This window comes from Gambusia affinis, linkage group LG04, assembly GCF_019740435.1.
Source record: "Gambusia affinis linkage group LG04, SWU_Gaff_1.0, whole genome shotgun sequence".
Classification (NCBI taxonomy): domain Eukaryota; kingdom Metazoa; phylum Chordata; class Actinopteri; order Cyprinodontiformes; family Poeciliidae; genus Gambusia; species Gambusia affinis.
The window spans coordinates 30198240-30225858 of record NC_057871.1 but is presented as its reverse complement, the minus strand read 5'-3'; the positions used below and the strand labels follow the sequence as shown (position 1 = coordinate 30225858).

At 41.2% G+C, this 27619-nt stretch overlaps 1 protein-coding gene across 2 annotated transcripts; it reads right to left on the bottom strand.

Moving 5' to 3' along the window:
- Positions 1-805: 805 nt before the first annotated feature.
- Positions 806-27465, bottom strand: fhdc1 (FH2 domain containing 1). Of its 2 annotated transcripts, none has more exons than XM_044113761.1 (12): positions 27251-27465; positions 15594-16323; positions 15168-15229; positions 9463-9565; positions 9258-9343; positions 8308-8408; positions 7845-7915; positions 6993-7100; positions 6556-6626; positions 5893-6010; positions 5415-5579; positions 806-4173 (listed from the first exon to the last, which is right to left on the bottom strand). In XM_044113761.1, the coding sequence occupies exons 2-12, from the start codon at positions 16047-16049 to the stop codon at positions 2068-2070; spliced, it is 3447 nt and encodes a 1148-aa protein (XP_043969696.1). In that variant the 5' UTR covers positions 16050-16323; positions 27251-27465; the 3' UTR covers positions 806-2067. The 2 variants fall into 2 exon arrangements, with proteins under 2 accessions (XP_043969696.1, XP_043969697.1); XM_044113762.1 differs by lacking the exon at positions 27251-27465 and adding an exon at positions 23366-23456.
- Between the last annotated feature and the right edge of the window lie 154 nt (positions 27466-27619).

Below are 27619 nucleotides of genomic sequence, written 5' to 3'. Positions count from 1 at the left end.
AAACTGTTAGTAAAATGAAAGGAAGGCAACAGAAAGTCCTGATTAGTCACCGAAAATACATTTATGTGTTTACAAGACCAGCAGGTCAACTTGGAGCCTTTATGTCATCACCTTGATTTGCATTATAGGACCAGGAAGAGCTACGACATGCCAACACCCTGCAGCTCTCAACGATCTGATGGGGATTGCTTCAGGACATCTGCACTTCCTCTTGCTTTTGTATTTTGAATGTAAATATATTACCAGTCACTAGATAGCGTATGTACAATGGAGATCCTGATCAAGCTCAGTGTGACTCATTTTATAAATCTATTTTTATCGCAGCCAGGAAGACTGATGGGAAACAACAGGCTTGGTAATAATGAAGAGTGTGAGACATGAGTTTTGTTGCCATCTAAGCAAAGGAATTTTAAGAGCTATAAAAGATAAATAAGATATTAGAACTTTTTGGGTAACATGTTTTTACATCCATAAGCAGTTTCTAAACCACCTTTTATGAATAAATACATATATTTACTCACCTCTTTGAACAGCATGAAAATGGTCTACAGGCGTCTTTTCACAGGAAACTATGAAATGTGCCAACACAAGACAGGAAAAGTTATAGTTTGTACTGTGAGTTGGAATAAACAAAATTGAGATTTATATTCTAATTCGCATTCTACTTTATATTTAAAAAGCATAAATAATTTGGTCCTTTGATACAAAGTATGTTTTTGTGAAAAACAAAATAAGCAAAAATATGCCGTGAAATTATTGACACTTAAACAGAGAAGGTACCAACAGCAGCTTGTGTACAGCGGTATTTTATTTATGAATTTACATGTTGTTCTACCGTGAGAATGCCATGGACTTTAACTGATCAGATTACGTCCATGTTGTCAGCATGTAAAAATCAATGAGTCCTTCTCATGTGATTACAAGGCCACAGTGATCTGTCTGAGGTACTGAGCAAAGGAAACAGTTGGAGGACAGGGCAAAACAAAAACACACACAATGCCTGGCAAAAGCATGAATACCACTCGACATTTTGAATTATTTCTCATATTACAACCACAAACATGTCAGTATTCATTTGGCAGTTCATGTGATAGACCGACACAAAGGCAAGGCTGCACATGATTGTGAAGGGGGAGGAAAGGGACACGCGGAATGAAAATCTGAAAACTGTGCAGAGCCTGTGTATTGAACCCTGTGTACTTTGATGTCCCCAAATAAAAACCTTCAGAAATCCCAGAGTGATTTATAGACGTGAATTCCACCAATCTGCCAATAATACATCCTGGACATTTACTGACCTGCATGACTCAGATCAGACACCCTGATGCTAGAGGTCACAGAGTATGTGAAGCATCGCAATAACCACTGAGAGACAGAAAATTAAGGAAAATGAGAACTTAAACAATACTATGCTTGAAATATTGAGCATATTGAATAACATTATTTTCTCACATAGTGCAGTCCTGCCATTGCCAATGTGTGCACTACTCATTGTTATCTACCTAGCACATAAAGTACAAATTAAACTTATTGTAGTTTTTTTTTTTTTTTGGTTGTAACTTGAGAAAATGTGAAAAAGTTCTCAGGGTATCAATACTTTTTCAAGGCACAGTGACAGCAGCGAGCTTTACCAGATTCTAAAACCCTGAAATAAAAAAAGGGAACAATCAGAGTTAATTAGCAGCATTATGGTAGTGAGTCAGTATTTTTTAAAACATTAACATCGTTACACACAGTAGCATACAGGGTTCTGCAGATTAACAGCTAAGCAGGCAATAAGGCTTCTGTGTAAGATCACCAATTTACCACTTGTCATGTTAGTGGAACAAAAAAAATAACTTTTCACGACAAAAACGAAGAGAGGTTCATTGCATCTTGCTCTTTGCAGTTGTCAGCTACAGACGTAACCTCAGAGGGTGAAACAGCTTAAAATGGATTTCAGCTTCAGGTCTGTTGCATGTTAGAGAGGATTCCTCTCCACTGTGGATTGATAAGGTGAGTAAATATCACTCTATTCTAAATGGAGAGGTCGTCTGTGACTGCAGTCAGGTTGCACCAGGTCTGGTTTCACTTCCAGCTCGGCTTTGTGGCTTTGCCAGACAGCAACGAGTCTCTGAGCTGCACAGACTTTTCAGAAAAGCTGCTGGTCTTCCGGATGCTCCCCCGTGTTGAAGTTGGAGGCGGGGTCTCGCTGCGACAGGCGCTGCGGCTGGCCGCCTTGACGCTGTGCACCCGCCGCAGGTGTGTCACTGGAGGCTTTTCTTCGTTGCTCTGAGGTGTCGGTGAGGCCCGGTTCTGCTTGGTGGAGGTGCGGGACCCCTGGAGCGAGGGGCTGCGGGACAGAGTGGTGGGGATGGACGGAGGGCCCAGGTCCATCTTGGTCCTGGAAGATGAAGCTACAGTGTTTCGGGCAAAGCTGGGGACGTTGGAGGAGTTCTTAGCGCTTTGCGGTTCTGAGCTGCTGTTCTCGGAGGAAGGCCCCCCGGGGGTTCCAGCCTGAGCCAGAGCCCTCATGGTGGAGCGGCACATCTTCTCCTCATGAACAGGCTTTGGGATGTTTCTGAGCGGTTTGGCGCTCGGCTTGTGGAGGGAAGCTTTCCTCGGCGTTGAATCTCGCGCCCACCTAGACACGCCCCCTGTGAGACCACCCCCCCTCTGGACCTTGGACTCATCAGGAGGAACGCTAGAGTGTCGAGGCGGCCTCGCTGTCTTCTCGGCTCTTCCTCTTGCAGGGGTGCTTTGGTCCCGGAGGTGTCTGTGTGCGTCTCCACCATCCTGGACCGAAGGTCTGTCTGTCCTCCTGCTGCTGCCCGGCCTGTTCAGCCTGCTGATGGGGACAACTTTCCGGACTCCCTGGCTCTCGCCGCTGGTCGGAGTCCGAGCCCCTCGACCCCCGCTGCCCTTTGACACTTTGTTGCTCTTTGAGTTCAGAGGTTTTCTCCCTGCTCTCTGGTCCTTCTCCGCAGCCTGTTTCCCCTCTGTTGTGTCGCAGCTCTCTGTGTCCCAGTCCTCTGTGGTAGCAGATGCAGCCACAGATGTTACGTCGGCAGATTTGGGCGCTGAGAGCTCACTGGTTGAGATGGACTGGTCATTGCAGGAGGAATTTGGACCTTGCTGGCTTTCCAGATCTTTGCTCCACTGAGGAACAAACTGAAGATCTTCTTTGGTGAGCGATGAGCTTTCAGCCTCGGAGTAATCCAGCACCACAGAGCAGTCTGTTTCAGTGCAGTCTACTATGTAAAACATGGGCTTCTTGTTGGACACAGAGGTATCCAGAGGGAGGGGGGTATCACAGGTTGTGGATGAGACTGTGCTGCAGTCCTTGTCCTCTTTCTCCCTCTCAGAGGAAGCTCCTGTTTCGCCTTTACCTTCCCCTGCCTTTGGATCAGTTCTTTTCTCCAAAACCTCATCAATGAATCTGTCCTGATGTCTGGGAGAACGTTCTGCCTCCTGTTCAAGTTCAGTTACCACAACGTCGCCATGGCTGACAAAGTGCTTATGGTCACTGTTGTTGTTTGGGCTCGGCAGGTCAAAACTTTGAGGAGCTTGAACTAAAGTATGCTTGTCCACGCTGACACTCATGAGGCCAGAAACGGGCGGGTTGGGCAGGTGGGTGGGCTTCTGAAAGACACAGAAGGGGCGTGGCAAAGCGCTGCTCTCTGAAACAGTCGAGTAATTATTGTTGTCGTTGACGACCTCGTTATCGTTCATGCCAGAGGAGGAGAAGCTGGCCAGAGAGCTGATGGGCTCCGTTTCTGCATGTGGAGACGTCGCCTCTCTGCTGTCATCCTGACCAAGAATCCACGGCACGGCGTTCCTTTGGAGAGGCCGGCCGGGCCGAGGCAGGCTGTAGAACCTGGAGTAGCTGGTGGGATTCACAGCGCCTCCGAACAGCTCCAGGTATCCCTGGAGCTCACGGTCTACTATGGAGGTCATAGTGTGACGGTGGCGGCGGGCGCTGGCGGAGCGTCCGAGCGGACTGTGTGGACTCTGGGATCTTTTCTGGAAGAAGTCCAGCAGGCCTTCCTTGGTGAGCAGTTCCACGTCGCTCTCGCTGCTGCTGCGGCCGAAGACGCTGCTGTGATCCTCAGCGGCCCACGCAAAACGCTTCTCCTCCAGCTCCCTGAGCCGCTGCAGTCTGGCTGCTTCCTTCAGCTCACGCTCCCTGTTGTCCTGAGACAAAACAGGAGCAGGGAGACTTTAGAAATTCTAAGTAACAAGAGATGTACACAGCCTGCAAATACCATTACAATTACCTGCCACACTTTTCACATATTTATTTGTATAACAAAAAAAGCAAGTATACTATTCCTCTTACCTTCTACTTCCTACCTCCTACGTGCAACTTGATGTTGGTCTATCATGAAAAGTTTCAGTAAAATGCACTGAGGTTTGTGGTTGCCTCTTTACAATATATGAAAAAAGTCTAAAGGTCTGGATACAGTGTCTCTCCCTGTTTACTGACAAACACTCAACTGCATGTGAATCAACTAAACATTCTTAAAATGTTTATCTTCATTTGGGTTTATATTTCCTGTTACTCGCTTTGATTATTAAAGAAACTATCTCATAGAAATCCAACCTCACCCTGATTGTCCTGATCAGTACCTCTTTGCTTTAAATGATTCTTCACTTTATAAGATTTTGTGCAATCTTATCTTATAAAGTGATCTTTTCTGAATTCTCTGAAGTATTTTTGGACCTCTGGCTGCTTTTTTAAAAATTATTATTATATTATATTACGATTAAAACAACTCTTTTTCGAGTGAGTCCTGGCCAACACAAAAAACACAGTTCATTTACAGAAGACCAACTCTGATTGGTCATTCAGACAGGCAGACAAATGCTGCCGGTACCAAATGAATGTTTATAAGGAGAACATTCAAATGTTGATTGAATATTTTAAATTAAAGTATTACAAGTATAAACAGATTGAAGTATTTTGTGGTTAGTTGTGGTTAGGCAGCTTATTATTTTTATTTAATCAGAACCTTCTCGTGAGCTGTGTTTTCAAAGTATTCTCATTCTCATGGTGCTTTTATTTTGAAATCAGACACGCAAAGTGAAGCAGTGACAAAAAAGTTCCAAAGAAGAAAAAAGACTTTTAAAAGTGAAGCATAATTTCACTCTAAACAAATTATTTTTGTTTTTCTACCACTGATATGGGGATTTTTTCACCACACTATACACCCTGCTGTCCTGGTTCTTTCTAACTTTTTTATTATTGCTCTGACTAAATGCACTATATGTTTATGTTTTTCCTCCATCGAATAAACAAGCTCTAATTAAATTATGGATTTTTTCTAATTTTTTGGTTATTGCAATAAAAGATGAATGCATTTTACGCTGTTTTAATAATCTCTACCATGGCTGCTAAAACAGTGCAAATATTGCATCTTTCCACTCACACTGACCTTTACAGCTTTGTTGAATTTAATGCAGAAGTCTTGAAAGATCCGGAAACACTCATCCAGCTTGAAGGTGTCCTTGTCTTCACAAAAGAAATCGATGAGAGTGTTGCCCTCTTTTCGCAGTTCCAGCCTGCGCCTCTTTAAGTCCTGCAGCGTCTGCGCTGAGCTCTGAGAGCAGACGCCAAACACAAACACACATTTTCTCAACCATCTACTATTTTACAGATATTGTTGTGTGTAGCAGCTGAGTCAGAAGCTCCAGAACTCCAAAGCCTGGTCCCCACAAGAGGAAATTCTGTTTTTGGGTCAGGGGTTAGATTTAGGACTAAGGTGTGAATTGAATTTTGGATAGGGTTAAGGTAAAGTTAAGGTTCAGGCTGTAGAAATGAATGAAGTCGATGGAAAGTCCTCACAAAGATAGCCATCCAAACATGCGTGCGTGTGTGTGTGTGTCTGCTGTGTGACAGTGCAGCAGCTTCACCTGCAGAAAGGGCTCCAGCTGCAGCTGGAGCTGCTCGTCTCCTTGGATTTTCTCCTCCAGGGATTTGATCCGGACGTATAAGGAGGAAAACTCCAGCTCAATGTTTTCAACTGAAATTCTGCACAGAAACAAGAAAGAGGTCAGGAATTCCCGACTGATATACATTCACACCCCTCACACACTCTTCCATCGCCTCATCCCACCGGACTCACTCACCTCACTGCCCATATGGACTTTGCTAACACATATTGCCCAGTTTTTCTACGTAGGTATTTCCCTGCTGGGGACTAATAAGGATTTTTGAATCGAATTGAGTTGAACTGACTCAAGGTTAATACACAAACCTCAGTCAGTTCTTTTGATTGTATTCAGACTTTAAGAAGTGGAGGACTGCTAGGAGGAGTGGAGCAGTGATGCAGCCTCTGCAGTGCAGGAGCTGCACTGAACACACACATCTGACCTTGGGATATAGAAGGACTCACTGCAACGTGCATGTGACAGAGGCCAGACTCTTCAGTGAATCCACTCAATCACTTCAAAACTAACTCATGACTCTTCAATCATGCAGGTGCAAAGCTTGAATATCAGTAAAACTTTTGGATGGTAGAATATAAATATGTATTTAATATCAAAAGCAAACACCAGAAGGAAGTTTTTCTTCACCTGACTGCACTCTGTACATGCTGCAGATTCTCTGGAAACTTTAGCAGCTTTTCATCCTTCTTCTTCGCCTCCTGTGTGGGGAAACATCAGATAGTTTACATCACAACACTTAATACAGGGCTGGATAAAGTAGGATGTGTGCCGTGTTGAAGACACATGGACGTTTTATGGAGCTGTGTAGGTTTGGTGACCCAGTTTTATCTCTTTAATGCTTTTGGTCACCATCTGCTCTCCAAACATCCCTCTGGAATCACAGTGTTTGGAATTTTCTCTTCCTCTTACAGCAGGATTAAGGTTTTGGGAGTAAGGATGGATCTCAACATAACAGTTCCTGTAGCCCACTGGTGGTCTCTTGACCTTTTCCAGAGTTTTTTTGTTTATTCGTTCATTCGTTTGATTGATCGATAGATAGATATTATATCTCCAAGCTTACTAACCATGGCAACAAAATGCAGCAGGTTCATTCCCGGCTTGTTGGCCTTTGTATCGGCCAATGAGAGAAGAGACGACAGCTTAAATCCAACAGCATTTCCTGCGTAGCCACCCTGTGGACAGATAGATATTCAGCAGAGGCAAAAGGTGATCACTGTGTCTGAAACACAAACAAAATGTTATCAGAAAACTGTCGATGAGTACAGCTGATTGTTCTGTGCAGTAAGCATCTCCTCATGCACCTTTACAGTGCCAAGTAATACTTTAGAATATCAAAATCATGTTGTTTTTAAAAAGTTGAAAAATAAAATGTGGTAAGTTTAACCCTCCTGCAGTTTCAATAGATGGGTCAATTAGACCACATGAGTTTTTCCACTCTGTGTGCAGTCCAGTGGGGTTGTATGAGTTTTTTTTTGTTGTTGTGTGGTTTCAGAAACTGACAGTCTGATGGGACGACCCTCCCACTTCCCCCGCTGTTTTACTATGACATTTGCCGCGCCACTCCTGAGTGTCACGCTAAAACAGCAGGAGGGTTAAAAGAAGTTATTAAAAAAAACGTGGGCGTGCTAACCTCTACACGAACCGACGTTTGGAGGCCTTCAGTCCTTGACGCGGCCGTCGCGGGTTCGATTCCCGGTCCCAACGACATTTGCTGCATGTCTTCCCCCCTCTCCTTCCCCCTTTCCTGTCAGCCTACTATGAAAAAAGGGACACTAGAGCCCACAAAAAGGACCCCCTGGTGGGGAGAAAAAAAAGAAAAAAAAAAGAAAGAAGGTGGCCTAAATCAGAGAGTAAATATGGGCTCCGGGCTAATAATTAACTCTATGTGGGAGTGTTTCATGAGGCTAAACTCTTACAGCGTTCATGATGTTTCCAGCCTGCAGCACCAGATGAAGGATGGCATGAAGCTCCTCACAATTCATCAGCTCTACAGGACAGGAACATATTAATATTAGAGACTCCAGAGGAAAACATCAGCTCAAGGATAACAACACAAGTTCAGACATTCTGATTTATCTCTACATTAATTTTTTTTTTTTTCAGTCTGATTTAGTACAAAAGACTGAAGCTGAAAGTTTAAATATGATTATGCAAAGTTTTGGTAAGTGAAAAACCTACAGAGATTACTTAAAATAATTTTTATTTAAATGTTGAAAGTGAAAAATAAGTCAGATAAATAAAACTGAATATTTATCAAATTGAAATATGTTGGTTAGGTTAGAAACTGAGCACTGGGTCCAGATCTCTACCAGGAGTTTCATGTATAAAGTGTGTGTATGCACAAAAAATATGTGGCGCCATATTTTACATGCGTCATACCTTCAGTAGCGGCTCTGATGACATCGATGTCATGACTCATCGCAACACTGCAAGGGAAGAACTCCTCACGGAGAACCATGGCCTCCATCCGAACTTCAAACCTACAAAACAAGGCAGTGAGAAGATTCCATAGCAGCATGTGGAGAGCTGCTGAACCTCTTTTTTAAGAGCAATTGACTTCTGGTTGTTATTTCAAATGTTACTGAATCCTGGGGGAAACTGAATATTTGTGTTTATCATACATTGAACTGAGTTTTAGATGGCTACAGTTGAAACTGGTTACTCATTTACCCATTATAAACAGGAAGAACTGCTTTTTTTCTCTCACTGAGATTATGCAAGATAAAACATATTTTTGTTTTAGGTCTATTATGAAAACCAAAAGTATTTCTAATTGCTGAATGGCAGAATAATAAGAGAGTTTTTGTTATTGTTGTTGTGGAGATTTTAAAAAATTTCCTTAAATTCTAGTCGGGCCATCGCCTTCCTGTGCAACTCCGTTCAAAAAACAGTCACTCCCTGCACAGTCTGGTCTTTCTTCCATTCACTTGGATTCAATCCAGGAGATTTTCTACTGGCAAGTCAGTGAACAGAAGGAGAAGTTTTAAAAGGACGTGGTGTTTCTGCGCTGGTTTAAAATTGCAGTGTGCCTGTAGTGTATTAATGGCAAGAGCCATTAATACACTACAGTTATATAATTAACGTTACAGCTGCCTCTTCTGAATCGACTCTTCTCTCTTCACAGAGACTGAGGAATGTTGACTATATGAACTGTGTTATTCAGCAGAACATTTCCAGCCTCCTGCAAACTTCCCAGAAAGGTTATGAAATTATCTTCATGCAGTATTTCAGGATAAACCCAGTATTATCTGTCAAAAACTGCTGACTCCAGATTGCCTTTTGATGGAAACGCCTTTGCATGCACTGCTCCACCACTGCAACCAACGTACCGTGGCACCTGGATTAGGAGGTACATAAAGGAATCAACCAGTGTCAGCTTGTCTGGGTCTCCTTTAAAAGCCTGCAGTTTCTTGATCTGCAGAGAAGATAAAAAGCGAGAGGAAGCTGAGCAGAATCTATATGTTTTTTTTTGACAAACTGTCTTTGATGAGTATGTTCGCCATTCATACGTGAACCCAGGCCAAACACACAGACCTCCTCTGCGTCAGGCAGGAGCTTCAGCAGGTCTTTGAGCAGCTCGGCTCCGTAAATCTTCCCCTCTCCACGTCGGATGTCTTCAACAATGGAACGGTTTGACCTTAAAGACAAACATCTCATTTTACTTAAGCTGTGCAGGTGCTTTCTGTGAATGCCTGTTCCTCCCTCGTGTTCACAAAGGCACTAAATTGAAGCTAGTTCTGATTGTCCACTGACCCATTTTGTGTGAGGGCTGTAAACAAATGAGAAACTCCTCCTTTCACTTATCTTAGACGTCAGTTTTTCTTCAACTGCAAACATTTGAACTGGACAAAACATGCTGAGCTGCACATGGATTCATGTGTCTCAGCTGGGAATGTGAACACTGAGTAATTGAACATAAAATAACTCCTCAGTCATGCTTCGTCTTACATCAGACCCTTTGTGTTCCTGCAACCTTATATCTGCTTACAACACTACAACAAAAAATAGAAAGGACCTCAGACAGCATCTCAAAAGCTCATACAAAGTAAAAGTGTCAATGTCAAGTTGATCGCCTTTCACAGTGTGTAAAACACCAGCAAGTTTAAAGGATTGTATCAAACAGACAGAGTTACATGAAAAAGTCCTGAGTCATTCTTTTTCTCCCTCATTTTTGGTGTTTTATTGAGGCTTTTTGAAGTTTGCTTTGTGTTTTGAGAGGTTGGTTCTGATCATTCTGGTATAAATAAACAATGGCGTCTCTGTAAAAAGTCCAGACACTGAGCCACAAACCTTCTGGTAATATTCAAGTTCATAATGCTTTGTGTTGTGGCATTCATCCAACAGTTGAAGAATGAGTTGGAAAATTTACAAAAGTACATGGTTGGCTCAATATTTGCATCCACTCTGTCAAAATCATCTGTGTCATTTTGAATTTTTTACTTCTGCTGAAGAGGATTCTTCTAATGATGAATCCTCAAAGATTTCTTCAAAATTTATCACAATTTCCTCACTGTTACAGTTTGGATTCACATCCAGGTCCATCATGTTTTTGGGAAGACTGGTAAAGACATTTTTTTGTTATATTTGTGTTGGTGAAGAGTTAGCTGTGGTTGTAAATGTAACTCACTCAACCTGTGAGCAAGCAAACACATCCAGGTCCATCTGGTCATGAGGAACATTGATACTTTCAAAAGCAACAAAATCTTCTGATGCCTTTACTGTCAAATCCATAGTTGTGGTTTTGATGGTAACTTTCTCATCCTTAGAGGAATCTTCCATGTCCTTTTGGTCTTCAGGGTTCAATGTCAAAAGCAAAGTATTTTGATCTCTCGTCCTCAGATCTCTCTACTAAAACGTCTCTTATTCTATATCCTAACAACTTTTCAACTCCCATCGTAACAAGAAATCCAAGGTCCCATCAAAGGCAAAAATCCTCTTGACTTGGTGTACAGTTAAACTGGTTTGTAAAGTCACTTTGAAGTCGTCTCTCTGGAATCGATCTACCTCCAACCAAGTTGAGAAGCAAACTGAGAATTCTTGTATTCTTGTATCTCTTTGAAGATTTATGACATCATTGATGAGAACAAAGAGGTTCTCATTAACATGATGATGTCAAACAACCTGTGTCAGGTTCTTGTTTGTTTTAGTTTCTATGGAAACACAAGGAGTTACCCATGGGGTAAGATTATTGTCAATTATTGTCAATTAAAAATGCATGTGTAGACATCTAAATTTATAAATGTGCATAAATTAAGGTTTTGTATTTGTCCTGTATTCCAACTCATACTTTCTGAATACACTTAACAAATACTTTGGTCAGTTTGAAGCCCTCAACAAACACTCCTGTGAGAAAATCCACCCCTCATCTGGGGGAACAGATACTCAGACTGGATACAGCTGATGTTCAGAGGACCTTTAGAAGACTCAACATGCATAGAGCAACAAGTCCTGATAACAGCAGGTTCTTGAGACCTGGTTCTCAGGAACTGTGTTGACCAGCTGGTTCATGTCCTCACTGACATATTTAACACCTCACTGAGCTGTACTGTCATTTCATCATGCTTCAAAATGGTCATCATCATTCTAGTGCCCAAAAAACTCTCAATTTCATCACTGAATGACTGTCGGCCTGTTGCTCTCCCTGCCATAATGATGAAGTGTTTTGAGAGGCTGGTGAAGGATCACATCATCTCAAAACTTCCCTCCTCTTTTCATCTGCTCCAGTTTGCCTACTGCTACACCTGCTGCACAGAGGACACTGTTTCCACCACCCGGCACTGGAGCCAGAAACACCTGGAGGAGAATTATACTCATGTGAATGCTGTTTGTGGACTTCAGCTCAGCATTCAAAACAATCATCCCCCAGCACCTGTTGAGGAAACTAGATCCCTTGAGCTCAAGCCCCCCCTGTGTAACTGGCTGCTGGACCCCAGGCCCCAGTCTGTGAGGGTTGAGAAAAATACTTCAAAGTCATCTCCCTCAGCACTGGCTCCCCCCAGGGCTGTGTATTGAGCCCACTGCTCTTCACCCTGATGACTGCCAAACCAGGTTCAGTACCAACCACATCATTAAGTATGTGGACGATACAACAGTGGTGGGTCTCATCAAGGACAACAAACTGACCTATAGAGAGGAGGTGAAACATCTGGTGGACTGGTATGATGCAAACCATCTAACCCTGAATGTCAACAAAACAAAAGAAATTGTTGATTTCAGAAAAAATCAGCCGAGAAGGGTCAAGAACATTAAGTTCCTGGGGATACTGATCTCTGACACTTTGACCTGGTTCCTCCAATCCTCTGGTCTGGTGAAGAAAGCTCAGCAACATCTGCACTTTTTACGTCGGATGAGAAGAACAAACTTCCCTCCTCCCATCCTCACCACTTTCTACAGAGCGACAGCAGAGAGCAAACTGACCAGCAGTTAATGTGTCTGATTTGGAGCATGCAACACTTTTGACTGGCAACGTGTAGCGAGAGTGGTGAGGACAGCTGAGAGAATCATAGAGACTGAGCTGCCTGTCCAGGGCTCGGGTGATTATAGAAGTCCCCTTCCTCTCTCACCATGGTTTGTTCTCCCTGCTGCCTTCTGGGAAAAGATTCAGCAGCTTCAAATGCAGAATAACCAGATTAGACAACAGCTTCATCCCTCATGCCATAAGGATACTAAACTCCCTTTAATTTAAGCTCTCATTATATATATATTTATATTGATTATATATATTATATTGATGACTGATTTTTGGGACAACAATATAGAACAACAGGAACAGTCTAAATTGGATCAAGTAAATCTAACAAAAAAAATACAACCACAAAACACATCCAAATTATATATTTTTTGTTTTTATTAGGCCTGAGCAGCAAAGCGCTGCGAAGGCCTATTGCTTTTCTTCTTGTAATTAAATATAAACAGCACTGAACACTAATGTGTAAACTGAGTGAAATCAGCTTCACGTTACTTAAGGTTCTTATGTAAGGCAATAAGAGCAATAATAAAATGTGGCTGACAAAAAATAAAAAAAAGTCCCAAACAGAAATAAACAGTGTTGCAGTGAGGTCAGTCAAATGGTTCAGTCAAATGTCATTTAAATATATTGGAGAGCTATGCAAATCTGTTGTCATGGGAACCCTTTTTGAACTCTGCTGTGACTATCTGTTTCAGTATGGTTGGACTCATTTTGAGATTAGTTTCTAAAATTTAATCTACAGACTGGACTAGGGGTTAGCTGCCAAATATTCTCATTCAAACCACATCTATTATGTTGATTCAAGCTTTAGCACAGTGAGGAATTAAGCTGAACCTAAAACTGAGAATATGTTAAGAAATGGCATCAGACATGTTTCTCATAAGTCAAAGAACTTAAATAAAAATATGTTGAGTTCTAGGAGAGCATTTTTGTTAAAAGGCAGCAGATGAATTAAAACCTGAGGATTTGATAACAAATAAATGCTTTATAGTAGTTTTACTGACTACATTACATTTACATATATAGATATAATGATAAGAAGTTATCAGGAAGTATGGAATTTTTCCCTAGTTTTCCTTTAATTTAAATTCATAACACCTCTATACCTACCCTTTTAAATATTCCTAGTTCTTCAGTTGTTTTAAATTGGTCTGTCAATGAAAACAACTAATATAATGCTAAACAACAATGGGTTTATTTAGATTTTTCCAACTGTTGTAACATTATCACAGAGCCTTCAAATAAAGTTTAGCAGTTTAGAAGATATCATAGACAGATAATCAAATGTTTAACGTTATGAGGCCTTTTGGATCATTTGAATGAATGTGTTATGTTTACTCATGATCGTTATCATGTAAAATTTGGGAATTTTAATCCCTGAATTTATTCACAGAGTGAAACATCTGCAACAAGTGAACATGTACTTGTGAGCTTGTTTAATTTATTGAGTCATAAATTTGTTGAAAGCTCAGTCAGTTCTGAATCTGGCAAATTTCTATGTAAATTGTTGTGTTCTAATGTGGTTTTTACACTTATATACATCTTATATATGCTGGCATTTCTAAAACTTATGTGGAGAAATAGAGAACATTTATGAAGTGAAATGAAGCCTGGCCTAGCATAGGCTGACAGGAGTGAGGCTACAAATGTTGTGCCATCCCTCCAGTCAGTCTATGCTAGGCTACGGACACAGAACAACAAGGGTGGACAGACCAGGAATCAAACTGTTGCTTCACTGACTGCAGGGAGAACTCCTACCACTGACACATTACTAATAAGTAATAATAAAAAGTATCAATATAAATAAATAGAATAAAAATAATAATGGGAGTTCAGTAGTCTAATGATACGACAAATGAAGCTTTTTTTGCTGCCAACCTCTGAGGTTTTCCATCCATCACTATTTGCTCCCAGGTTTCCATCAGAGACAAATTCCTTGGTTCTTGCACCTCTTATTGCCTGACCATCTAATATGCTGACCATCTGGGGTTCTTTTGCCCTAACAATGGCACTAAGGATCTTTGAGCCATTGCTATCAGCCTCCAGTCCTATAAAGAGCCTCTCCTTGGCTCTTTCATCGATCTGAGCCGGCCTCCGTTGCTGGTTTCCAAGGTTCCTGTGCCTCTATCAACAGCCTATCAGAGCTGTCGCCAGTCCTCTGTCCTTTGCCTCCTGCAACTTCCAAACACCTTCACTACAAACCTTTCGTTTCTAAGCCTCTTTGCCGCAGACCTCCTGAACTGGACTCCACTGGGCACTGTTTTTGTGTTTCATTTATGGTCCTCCTTCTGAGGCCTAGCCACCAGCCAGGGATCCCACTGTTGTTTATGTTTTTTTTTTCTGTGCTTTTATTCCTCACTTTCTTCTTCCTTAGTGATCAACCTTAGTTTCTGTTCTTACTTTTGCTGAGATTGGATTCTTCTGTTGCCTCTTTGTTGCTGGTTCCTGTTGTTCCCTGCTCATAAACTGTGTTGTTCTGCTCTTCATTCTTTTTGTAAGCTTACATTTATTTTTAATAAAATGTAAGTTTACTAAACTTACATTTAATAACATGTAAATTTAATAAACTTCAACTGAGGATGCTTCAGGGTCGAACTACAACCATCACTAATTAGAACATAAAACAACTATAAACATTCTAACAGTATACTGTGGAGATCAGTAAAACAGTACAAAATAACCAATGCTTGGCATTTACAGCAAGAAAAAAAAATCAGCTGTGTGTCATTGGACAGTCCAGTCTGGTCTTTCAAACGTACAACTAACTTACTTCTTAAATTGCCTGAGGAAAATGCCCACATTCATTCCTCTTTTGGAGTCAAGGATGCTGACCTAAAACCAGAAAAAAAATGGAATATGGTTTAAATATAGCAGAAAAACAAAGACCCATCTGTAATGCATGCCTGTGTCAATCTCTTTAGATTGACTAGAGATCTGAAGATCTAGACTAGAGATCTAGACATCAGATTGGCTAGAGTCCTAGGTTCCCTACTAGGTGTGCACCAATAAATCGCTCAGCCGATAAAGCGGCCCGATTTTTTTAATTTTGGGAAATCAGTGATCGGCCAATTACTTCTAAATGCGAGATATTTTTACCCACTGAATAAATGTACATGTGTTAAAAGTTTGATTTGTATTAATATTTCACTGTGAGTTTATTGTGTTGTAACACTGAGCCGTTTTTGTCTGCACTCGCCTCATTCTTGCTGCTGTCCTTAAAGGAGCGGGACCTCGATATGCGAGTCGAGGTTCCAGTTGTCGCCGTCGTGCCGCGTGAAGCCGAGGCCGTGTCTTCCTGCTGCCCGAACAGCTCCTCAACAGAGCGAACGTCGATCTGGTACTGCTGCTGCCGCACCGCCAGCGTCCAGATGTTCGGCTTCCCGCGCACCTTCTCCTCTGGGATGGGCTTCCAGAAGAAGCTGCGCACACGGCGCTTTTTCCTTGGGTTGTGGTTGGTGGGCGTCGTAGCCAGGGGCGGGGGAGGTGGAGGAGGTAGTGGAGGAGGAGGGGGGGCTTCATGCTGGGCCTCTTTTAGGGGGTCAGTCTGTCCAGACATAGAGGACGGGTCGGAGGTAGTAATGGAGGAGGTGGCGCAGCTGCTCTCCTCGCTGCTGCAGCTCTCTGGCTCATTGGTTGGAGAAGAACAACTCATAACCAGAACAACAAGAGTCAACACTCAGCAAGATCTATGCTGAGAAAGTCGGTTTAAATAATCTGATGATGTTTATTTCTGCATCTGTTTGCTCTGCAGCCTAACCACTGCTGATGAATGAAGGTGGGAGTCCCTTCATCTAGTCACACAGAAGAGAGAACACAAATCCAGTTGGTCCATCTTCATCCTGCTGGTGGTCCTCCGTCACGCTGAGCGCAGCAGTCCAAGAAAGACTCCCAGGGGAGGGGAGCAGAGGGCAGCAACGGCCATGGAGCTGCAGGAGCAACAAAGACAAACGAGATTACTCTAAGGAAGTCATGCAAACCATGAAACACAGTCTGAAATTTTAAAGAAATAAAAGGGAGAGAGGGGTGCTTGAAATTCAGGGAATACCCAGGAAAACGTCAATGGAAACAATGGAAACAATAACTCTTGACTTCTCAACTCTGAGCTCCTGCAGTGGTTACAACCAGAAGAGTAAATTCACTGACTCCGCCTCCAGCACCACAAGTTCCCACCGAAGCCAAGCGACTGAAGTGAACTTTAAGAACAATTTAATTTCCACATCTGTTTACAACGCTTGGTAAGTATATTTTCTGAGATGGTTTATTTTAATATTATTTTGAGTTGAAATCAACCTGTGTGATAAACATTAGCCACATTGTTCCGTGATGGCAAGTAAATCTGATTTACCATGTCAAAACTGTAACATTGAACAAAAGCAAGCAGGTCAACATTTAGTCAAACCTTTTATCAAACTTAAATAGAGCTAAAACAATTTTCAGATTGTGAAATACTCACATGCAATTATGACACTTAAAGTACCAACTTTCCAAAAAGAGTTAAATTTACACTCTCTGGTCATGTAGAACTACAAATAGTTTTTACTCAAGTAAAAGTAAAATGCAGCCATCAAAGAAATTACTCAAATAAGAGTAAAACAGCATTTGGTAAAATGTCTACTCAAATACTGAGTAACTGATTAAATGATCAATCATTTAATATTTCAAATGACATCATCTGACAAACCACAATATATAGCTAGGTGTAAACTTTATTATTTTAAGGACCAAAATGACAATAATTGATAAACGTAACCAAAATAACAAAATCAGACAAAAGCAAATGTTTCCCAATCAATTCCTTTCAACATAAAACTTATGAAACTTAAACAAAAACTACATGTTAAAACATGTTTTAACCATGTTTTTGGTTAAAACATGTTTGTTTTCCATTCAGTGGGCAGAAAATCCAGAATTTCTACTCAAGTATAGGAGGCATAGTATATAATAAAATTACTCAAGTAAAAGTAAAAAGTACAGCGTAGTAAAAATACTTCTAGAAGTACACTTTTTTAGAAAAGTTACTTTAGTAAATGTAATTGAGTAAATGTAACTAGTTACTTACTACCTAACTTAGACTGAATTGAATTTAACCACACGTCTATGTAACCTCATACAAATTGTTAGAGAAGTGCAGCTTTCTCTTTTCACTTTCAACTGCGATAATTTGAGTCTGTTGGTCTCATCTTTATTAAATCAGCTCTGGCTCTCAGTGGCAGTGGGATCACTCACCTTCACCACAGTGGACACCAAAGGCTAAAATCTCATACAAAACATCCTACCGGTATATTTATTTCAAACATTACATTAGTACATCATTCAGACAGTTACTTTCTGTAGAATTTCTGTGTTTCCAGAGTTTACTGGTAATTTTCCCACCAGTTTTCAATGCTGTCCACCTGATACCCAGACCTACTTACTAATTAATAACGCATACGTCACCAACCTGCTCATGTTGCCAGCATCAGTCCGCTGTTCAAAGAGCCCGACCACAACGTCACTCTTGCTTCATTTATGAGACTGAGAGAACATCTGACCTCATGCTGAGTCATCCTTCCCCTCCGCCCCCCACAAAGACAGCCACAATCCCTCACTTGTCGCGTTTCCATTACAAATGTGCACAAATCTTTGTCTGTATTTTACTACTTACTTACTATGTTTAAAACACTGTCAAAGTTGGTCCTCGAGGGCCGGCATCCTACACGTTTCACTTCTCTCCCTGGTTTAACAAACCTGGACCAAATGATGTCTCATCAGAAGGTCCCCCTTCAAAAAGTTGTAGTGAAAACCTCTCGTGTTAATCCCATGTGGAACATGAAAAATGCATGTACATGTTTAAAGTCAAACCAAGTAACATCACTTTATTTCTGCTGTTTTTCTGTAAGTTCATGGACAATCTGAGAAGGACATCATTTGGGAACATTTGCTGCAACATTGACTTATCTTCCTGATTTCATGTCGCTCACGACAGAGCGAACACACAATAGAATGAGTAAACCTGTTGTTGAAACAGCACCACACACATACACACACTGCCAGCTCAAACACACACTAGCCAGGTTACTATTGCCCAGATACCAAAGACAAAAGAGCTGCCACAGGACACACACAGGGAACACAAACAGCAGTGGTGAGCTGAGCAGTGGAACCAGAGCACGTGACTGCAGGATGAGCCATAATGTATTCTTTATTCTTTATGACAAGTGTGTTTTCCTCTTTCAACATTAAACATCTTCTCACTGTTTGTGTTAAATATACAAAATGAACCAAGACATCAAATATTTCTTGTATAACACGTTTTTTTAATTTTTTTATTGGTAAGCCATCCAGAAAGCCGGCTCAGTGGTAAAAACCGAGCACAAGGGGACCTTTAACGCCAGAAATCCTGGATTTCTCTAATACTTCCAAAGACCTGAGCTGTTTCACAGTTGTGTCTGCACCTTCTGGGTAAACTAAGGCAGGCCCCGATCAAGTGAATTATTCATTTCACCACGAATCACCTCTTTCTCTCTTCCTACCCAACTGTCCTGAACATAGTCCCTTAGCAACCCAAAGACAAATTACATGAGCAAGCCATGGTCACATCAAACACTGAACTAATCAAAAGGGATCAAACTCAATGTTATGCATAACTGTCTAATGGATATGTAGATTTTTCTAAACAAACGTAGTGTTTACATTGTCTTGGAAGTGTAATGATGGTTCTTTTTGTTATGTTGTAGCCAAAAGCTTCAATGTATCAATGTGTTTCATTTGGATTTGAAGTGATAGAGCAGCAGAGAGGGGTGCATAATGAAATGAAAATTATCGGAAACATTTTTTCATTCTGTTGTCCAAAACAGTTCAGTTCAGTTAGACCGAATGGATCCTCAATCCCTCCAGGAAGTTGAGACGCAGCAATCACACTTATCACTGCAAGTTCTTCTCATAATTCACAAATTTTGCAAAGACTTGCAATTTTCTGCAAATCTGACCAATCACCTCAGCTTGGCTGTATTTTGACCAGTCCCCTTCTTGCCGCCTTCTAATTTAATTTCCTGATTCTCTTGAAAGGAGAACCTGCAAGATAACAGCATTTGTGTATGAAGTTTATGTTGAATTGATTCATATTGACCAATATGGAATTATGTTTATGCACTCTGACAACTCCTCGAGACATGATTTTAATTGAATCAAGACTGCCATTTCAAGAAACATTATTTGCTAATTAAATATTAACTATGTAAAATTCCTTTTTGTGAGAAGGTTATGTGCAGGAAGGGAAATTCGACTGCAACTTTTTGAAAAAGATGCCACAAAAATGTTCCTCATTTCAGGCCACAACAATCACAAAGAACAGCACAACATCTTGGAAGGCCTGGTTAGCTGCTAAAACACGATTAGCTGCTGACCTGACTGACCCATCCCATTATAGATCTGGCTGAATGTTTAATGTTGTTGCTCTGTTTAACAATAAAACACTGACCCCAGGCTCAAGTTCTCTCCACCCTTTAAAAACTTTTTTTTCTATGATTATCCTGTATTTTTACCCCATTCTTCTTTCTTTGAACTCTGACCACATTCTCTGCACCTATTGAGGAAAAGCACTGCAAAACTGTGATGCTGCTTTCTGGGTAATGTGCAGTGTTAGTTGTTCACTCTACACAGTGTTTTTCCAAGAAGTGCAACGCAGAAACTTCTCCCCTTTTCTCTGGTGACAGGTCAGCAGTGCCATCATCTTTCTATGTTCAAATGAGACCCATTGCTCACACAGGTGAATTTAGCTAATTATGTAACTTCTGAAAGCACTTATATGAGATGGATTTTACTTAGTGCTGCTAAACTGAAAGGGGCCAACAACAACTTCACTCTGCTCTGTTTACATTTTTATTTACATTTGTATTTTAAATTTTCAAATATGAAGTTTGGTCAGTGAAACATCTGAAACTCAGGGCTTCTGTCTCACTGCTCATACAGAAACAAACAGTTTTGATTGACACAATAGGTTACTCAGGAAGGATTAGCGTGGTCCACACAAAACATGCCCTGTGCCCCACCCGGTCTCAAATCTGCAAAATCTCCTTTAAGGAGATTGTTTAAAAAGGTCACTATTTGTCTAGGAAATAAGGCATGAATGGCTAATAAGACCAAGGTACAGCATGGTACCTCAAACCATGTGCAGCTCAGACTACAGTACAGCTAAACACAAGTTTATCTGTTAAAGAAAAGTGCCACGTACCACAATGCCCCTTACACCCTGTCCTACTTTTTTTTTCTTTGAAATATTCCAAAACTCAATATAACAAAACAAATATGAAGAAAGTACATATTTTTAATCTTCACAATGAGAACCAGCAAAAGTGGTGCTGTTCATTTATTTGCTTGAGTAATCAACCAGAGACATTTAGCTAGAGATATTGTGTTTGTAAGAATTGATGCAAGAGCTGCATTGGTCTGTGGTGGTGAAGAGAGTGTCTCTCTTTAAAGTTTGGTTCTGTGTTCCCATCCTCATTCACTCAACATCCATACTGTGGATGTTGAGTGAAAAAACAAGATGCAAGTGGCCAACATGGGTTTCCTCTGCAGATTAGAGCCACTGCTTCTTCACATTAAGAGGAACCAGTTACGGTGGCTCTGGCATCTGGTCAGGATGGATCCTGGATGCTTCCTAACCAGGTGTTCCAGGATAGGGCTTGGGAAGAGACACAGAGGAAGAACCAGGACATGCAGGAGGGACAATGTTTTCTGATTGGCCTGGGAACGCCTTGGAATTACCGCAGAGGAGCTGGAACAAGTGGCTGGAGAGAGAAGGATGGGCCTCTGCTTAGACTGCTGCCCCTGTGACCCAACACTAGACCAGGATGGATGGATGGATGAATGGATGGATGGATGGATGGATGAATGGATGGATGGATGAATGGATGGATGGATGGATGAATGGATGGATGGATGAATGGATGGATGAATGGATGGAAGTTTAGTGTTTCCTCAGTTCTATTCATGTTTTTCTCTTTATGCTGTTTCTATCAGTGAATCTCTCAGCTGTGGGATCAAAAATTATCTGGTAAAAAAACATTCTATTCCTATCATTCTACAGCTTCCATCAGCTCTAAAGCTCTGCCTCTTAGTTGGAAATGATTATGATTGCAATATGAGCCCAGAGCTGCACATTCATCTAATGGTATGGATACTGTGCTGACTTTAATCTTGCTCCCAGTGAATCCATAACACCTGTAAAGTAAGACATGCAATATAAAGAGACTATAGCAGCAGTCCTCAGGGTGCCATACAGTACCACCTCCCCCCTCTTCAAGCTTAGTACAAATCTGTTAATAACAGCCTGCGTCTGCAATGAGTTTTTCACATTCTGAAGATTAAAGCTGCCAGTTTGCAGCTCCATCAATTACTGTGTGAGCAGGGTTCATACAGATTCAGCTCAGGCTTCTGTGACTAACCACCACACCTGCAGCCTGTCAGCTGACTTGCAACTTAACGTGGCATTGCATCCCATCGTCACATAACAAACCCTAAAAGCGGCGCAAATCTCCAGCAAACAAGAAATCCAAGCTAATCCTACTAATAACTGACCCAGCCAGAAGAAGAAACACCTACCTCATTAAAATGCTGCAAGTTAGCAGCAGGTAATTTGGTGCTGTAGTCTATATGTGAACAGGACCGGCAATCAGGAAGTTGTATGTTGCTGCCAACACTTTAAAGTTCTGAAAAAAGACATGCAGAAACAAAATGCAACGGGTCTTTCCTTTTCCACTCGTTTTCCTGGTGTGAAGCATAAACCCAACCTGTCAGTTTGAGTTTTATATTCCTGCCATATAAAAGGGAGAGCTGAGCTGAAAGTCTGTTTGTGTATGTCTATACTCACGCACATACAAATAAAAAGTGACAAACGGAGGTAGAGTAAAACAAAATCAATCAATCCTAAATAAACCGTTATCACTCCTGACCACTGATACTGACAGGTTGTGGATTTATTATTTAAAAGTGTATTTACTGCAATATTGCTGTGATAACTGATTGATATCCTTGATATGCACAGAAATATAGACAGAGAAACATGCTTCAAAGTTTCATAAGGAATCCATGATTTTCTTTTCCCCTGGCATATAAATATGAGGTGACAGATATCTGTCAACGACACCCAGCAGAGATAGTTATACACTAACACTGATACTGGTACCAGCTGATATTAGTCATTTTTTCACATATCAGTATCAGTATTTTATCAGCGCAATGTAAATAAAAATGTGCCAATATCTACAACTGATGTTTATTTCAATCTTGTTGCCGTTAGTTTCAGGAGGGGAGGAGAGGAAGTTGGTCACTGGTGTTTGGTCATGTGACAGTGACAGTAATGCAGCAAAGGATTGTGGGGAGTTTAAATAAAGCAAAAAACAGCGGTGGTGAAGTCAGCGGTGTGGTGTTTTTGATTTTGGTTGGGAAATATACTTATATTATATATAATATTGCTAAATATCAGTTATCGGCAATAACCTCAATCTTAATATCAGATATTGATATTGGCACAAATTTCCATCAATGATTGAAATATAAAAAATAAGTAGAACTGTGGCTGCATAGTTCTACATGCAACTGCAAAATTGTACAAAAGAGAACTCATCAGACAGTCGGGTCCAGATTCAGGTACTTAGAGCCCAAATCAGATTCAATAACAAGTTTACCAATTAATACATCTGTTTAGTGTCTATGAATGAAAGTTTAGTTCACATGTGCTCTGAGGTCACTGAACATCAAAGTATTCAAACTTTGAATACTTTGATGTTCTTTGAATACTGGATTTTCCACCACAGTAAATCCAGCCTGTGCTGGAAAGTCCCACCTGGCCACAGAGGCAGCAGTGCAGGTATCCTGACAGGGCATGTTCCAGAAGCACAGCACACATGGTATCACCAAACAAGCACTGAATCACCTCATGAAATATACAACAAGAACAAGTAAACCATGTAAAACAAAACCTACTGCAGACAAGTAACAATGAGGCGGCCACGCAAGCCGCGGAGCTGCAGATCACAGGCACAGCTTCCAATCCTTCCAGTTTTTGGTCTTTTGAGCGGTGATCGGTGTCTGGCCTGCAGCAGACCGCTGCGTCAGTCCCCTCCTCTGGTTCTGGGGCCCAATTGTTGCTTCAGCAATCCGAGCCAGGTGCCAACAGCAGCTTTAGGCAAACCCGCCTCTTGGTTTCACAGCCCTGTGCCGCTGCAGAGCCAAGTCTGCCACAGCAGCTCACTGATTAATCACACAAAATGAGCACAACAACAACACGAGTTCTGAAAACCAGCTTTGACAACTGGTAGAGGTGAATAAGACACAAGATGAGTTGACAAAACCTACAAAGTGACAAATAAAGCAGCTGTTCAGGTCACTATGGAGACAACTGCAGGGTAACAAGGACGGAAAGCAAACATGTTAGTATGACACTGGGGAATAGTGTTTATCTAAGAGTGCTTTAACACCTGAGAAGCACGAGGCTCACACTCACAGACCCTGGCTTTTGTATGCTTAAAAATATTCAACTTGTAAGAATGTCTTATAATCTTTAAAACTGGTCAAAATGATAATTCCTTCTGAAAGTTTTTGAAGAATTTTCCTTGGACTTTTGCTGCTTTTCAACTCATTTTTAGCTCTCTTCCTAAACATCCTAAACAGAACTTCATAAATAAAACATCGATTGAGTTTTAACAGAGACCTTTTGGTGCAGTTTGCTCCTACTTCCTTCAGAGATCCACCAATGAATAAGATGCTCACTGAGTCGGCCTTCTATCACCTGAAGAACATTTCCAGGATTAAAGTACTTGTGTACAAGCTCTAGAAAAACTCATCCATGCGTTTTTGTTTAGTCGCATTGATTACTGGCTAAAAGATCAATCCTCCAGCTGCAGCTGATCCAGAACGCTGCTGCTGTTGTTCTGACTAAAACCAGGAAGATAGAGCACATCACCCAGTTCTAATGTCTTTCCACTAAGAGAATAGACTTTAAAATACTATTAGCTTATAAACCACTGAACGGCTTAGTACCACAATGCATTAAAGACCTGCTGCTGTTGTATCAACCTTCCAGAACCTCTCAGGTCTTCTGGTTCTGGTTCTGCTCTGCATCCCCAGAACTAGAACCAGATGAGGAGAATCAGCATTCAGCTTGTATGAACCACAAATCTGGAACAAACTTCTAGAAAACTGCAAAGCAGCCAAAACACTTATTGCCTTTAAAACAAATCCATAAACCCACTTGTTTAGAGTTGCTTTTAAATGAAACATTCATCAACATATTTGATGTGTATGTGCTTGATGTAATGTTTATTGCTTGTTCCATAATTGGTAACAGTTTGATGTTTGTAAGATGTAAAACTGTTTTAAGTGCCCTGTTGCTAAATAAACTTGACTTGATCATCCCTGAAAGGTCCGTCTATAAGCACTAACAAGTCAAGCTAACAACACTTTTCGGCGTGAACGCTGTAGGAACATGGTTGTAGTTTGGCAATGGAGAAAGTGAACAAAGCCATTCAGTTTGTGTTGGCCACACTTTCAAATATTGTCCAATTAAAGTTGAAGCAAGAAGAATGTATAAGACATATTGTTGCTGGCAAAGATGCAATGCCTTTACTCCCTACTGGGTTGTTTACAGAGAATGCAATTTCTGGCAAGCTACATTGAGATGGGACGTTCCAAATGTCATGACCAAACATTAGCGATTGAGTAAAATCAGATCCAGTCGTTTCAAACTTCAACAGAGACCATGCGTATAAAAGACGTGATCTAAAACACAATTTAGTTTGCTGTTCATCAAAACTTTGATCTTTTACTTTGGCGCAATAAATCAAACAGGATCATTCATCTTTTCCTCCACTACCTTCCTGTCTTTCCTGGTTTCCATTACCACAAAGTGAAATTTGACTTTGAAGGAAAGGTTACGTTTTTTTAGACAACAAAGAATGATCAGTTCAGCCGAGTTGCCAGCAGCTCACTGCTCCCACAAAGATAAATCAGGTCCCCTCAGCGTCCGTCATGCTGTGACGTCAGAGAAGTGAGTTTTCTGTGTTACTCTCGGCCTCCACAGCAACCAGAGGGGTCACCATGCTCCTCTCTCGCCTAACCCAGCAAACAGCCCAACTGACTTTTTTTTGTTTGTTTGGGTTTTTTTAAACACATGGGTATTGTTCCAAACACTTGAATGTGCCGGACCATAAGTCATTTATGCATGGATAAAAGTGTAGGAAAGAAAAGTCAAGACGGCTGTGGTGTGAGGCATAGGACAAAAGGGAACAGGAGCAGCTTTATAAAACCAAACATGAAGAAAAGAAAAGAAGGATTTGCTAGTGGCGCCTTAGAAACAAGGAGATACCATACCATCTAACCTACCACGTGTCAGTAGGTCGTAAAAATATTCAGGTCTCTTGAACTTTTACAGACTTTTACATTGTAACCTCAAACTGGGGGAAAGTTGTTTTGTTAAGACAAGATGGAGGTTCGCCTTCGACCAGAAAGGACAACAACAACCAGAAAACAGACTCAGAACTACAATGAAATGTCTTAGAGCAAAGGATGTTGATGCATTAGAACGGACCAGTCAAAGTTCAGGCTTAAATCCAGATGAGAAACTGTGGATAAGACTTAAACTCACTCTCTACGAAGTCTGACTGAGCTCCAGTCACTCTGCAGAGGTGAATATGTAAAACTGCTGGAGACAAGATGCCTGACTGCAGCAAAAGTTGGATGTACAAAGTATTGTCTGAGAGGGTCTGAATGCATATTAACTCTGGCCAGGTTCCTTGTCTCTGCAGAGGAAAAGCACCACAGCACGATCCTACCATCGCCATAGTTACCAGACGAAATTACACACAAGTGGATTCTTACTTTGTGGTTAAATGACTGCTGAATGCAATCGGCTTCACTTGACTTTATTTATGTGAATTAGAGTGAAGTTGGAATGAATATAAATGATTGTGAATTTCTTCTGATTTTTAATTGAAAAATAAATTAAAAGCAATCAAAAATGTTCCTTCCACTTTAAAATCAGGCACAATCTCATGTTTGTCAGTTGCATAAATATACATCATATTGTTTGGTTGTAATGTGGCGAAAAGTAAAACAAAAAGTGTAATTTTTGCACAAAAAAAACAAAACAAAAAATCAAGCTTTAAAATCTGTAAAACACAGTAGCTGGAAGTGAACTTTGACCTTAGTTTATCCCAACCTGTAACCCATATTTTCAGCAGATAATTTCAGCTGCATTTCTGTGAAGCGATAAAAATAGGAAACTTTATGAAATATTTTAGAAATTTACGTTTGATTGATTTTTTTCTTCTAAAAAACATTCACTAGGTTAGATACAGGAAGATTTGAAACCACACTGAGAGGTTTCCTGTAGTAATAAACAGGGAACTTCCTGCATAAAGGATGTCATATCCTTAAAATGATATCTTAGCTGCTGTAATTCAAGTACAATGTTTTCATTCAGATTTGTTCATTACAGTTTACAGCCCCTGTTGCTACAGCACGTTAATATCCAAATTGAGATTTTACAGAACCTGATGTTCTGCATCTAAGTGCAATTCTCCCTAAAATAAACACATCAGGTGAATATTTGCTCTATGTTTAAGTAGTGGACAGGCTTAAAACACCAGAATCAAGGTTACTGCTGGAATGATGTCATTTTTGGATTTGGACTGCATTGCAGGACACATAATATGTCGCTTTCAAAAAAAAAACCCAAACAGGTGTACAGAAATAAACTGCCCCTGGTCTTAGATGAGCTGTCACGATACGGTGACTTTCCACGACAGAGTTCATTCCAGACCGCACATCCACGCGCAGCATGATGCGGCGGTCCTGTCCCGCCTCACTTACCGGACAGAATCGGAGAGAGCTCCGTCGGGACTCGTACTCCGCTCCGACACCTTTCTGGAGTTAGAAGGAGGCAGCTTTCCGAGGAGAAATGCGTCTGGTTGTCAGATAGATGTGGAGCTCAGGTGAGCATCCGTTTGGGATCCTGGCCGAGCCGCAGCGCAGACAGACTGCGCAGCAGAGGCGGCAGACCGTGACGGTGTTCTGAGCTTCCTCGTAGCGTGATTGGGCCAGGTGGAACAGGCGCGTTCGCGTGCACTACCACCCCTGTCGATCGCGCCCGCGACAGCGTCTGACCTGCGGTGTGATAACAAATATGGTGCCTCAGGTGAGCTGGTGTATTTCCGGTCAGAAGTTCATATACACAAATGT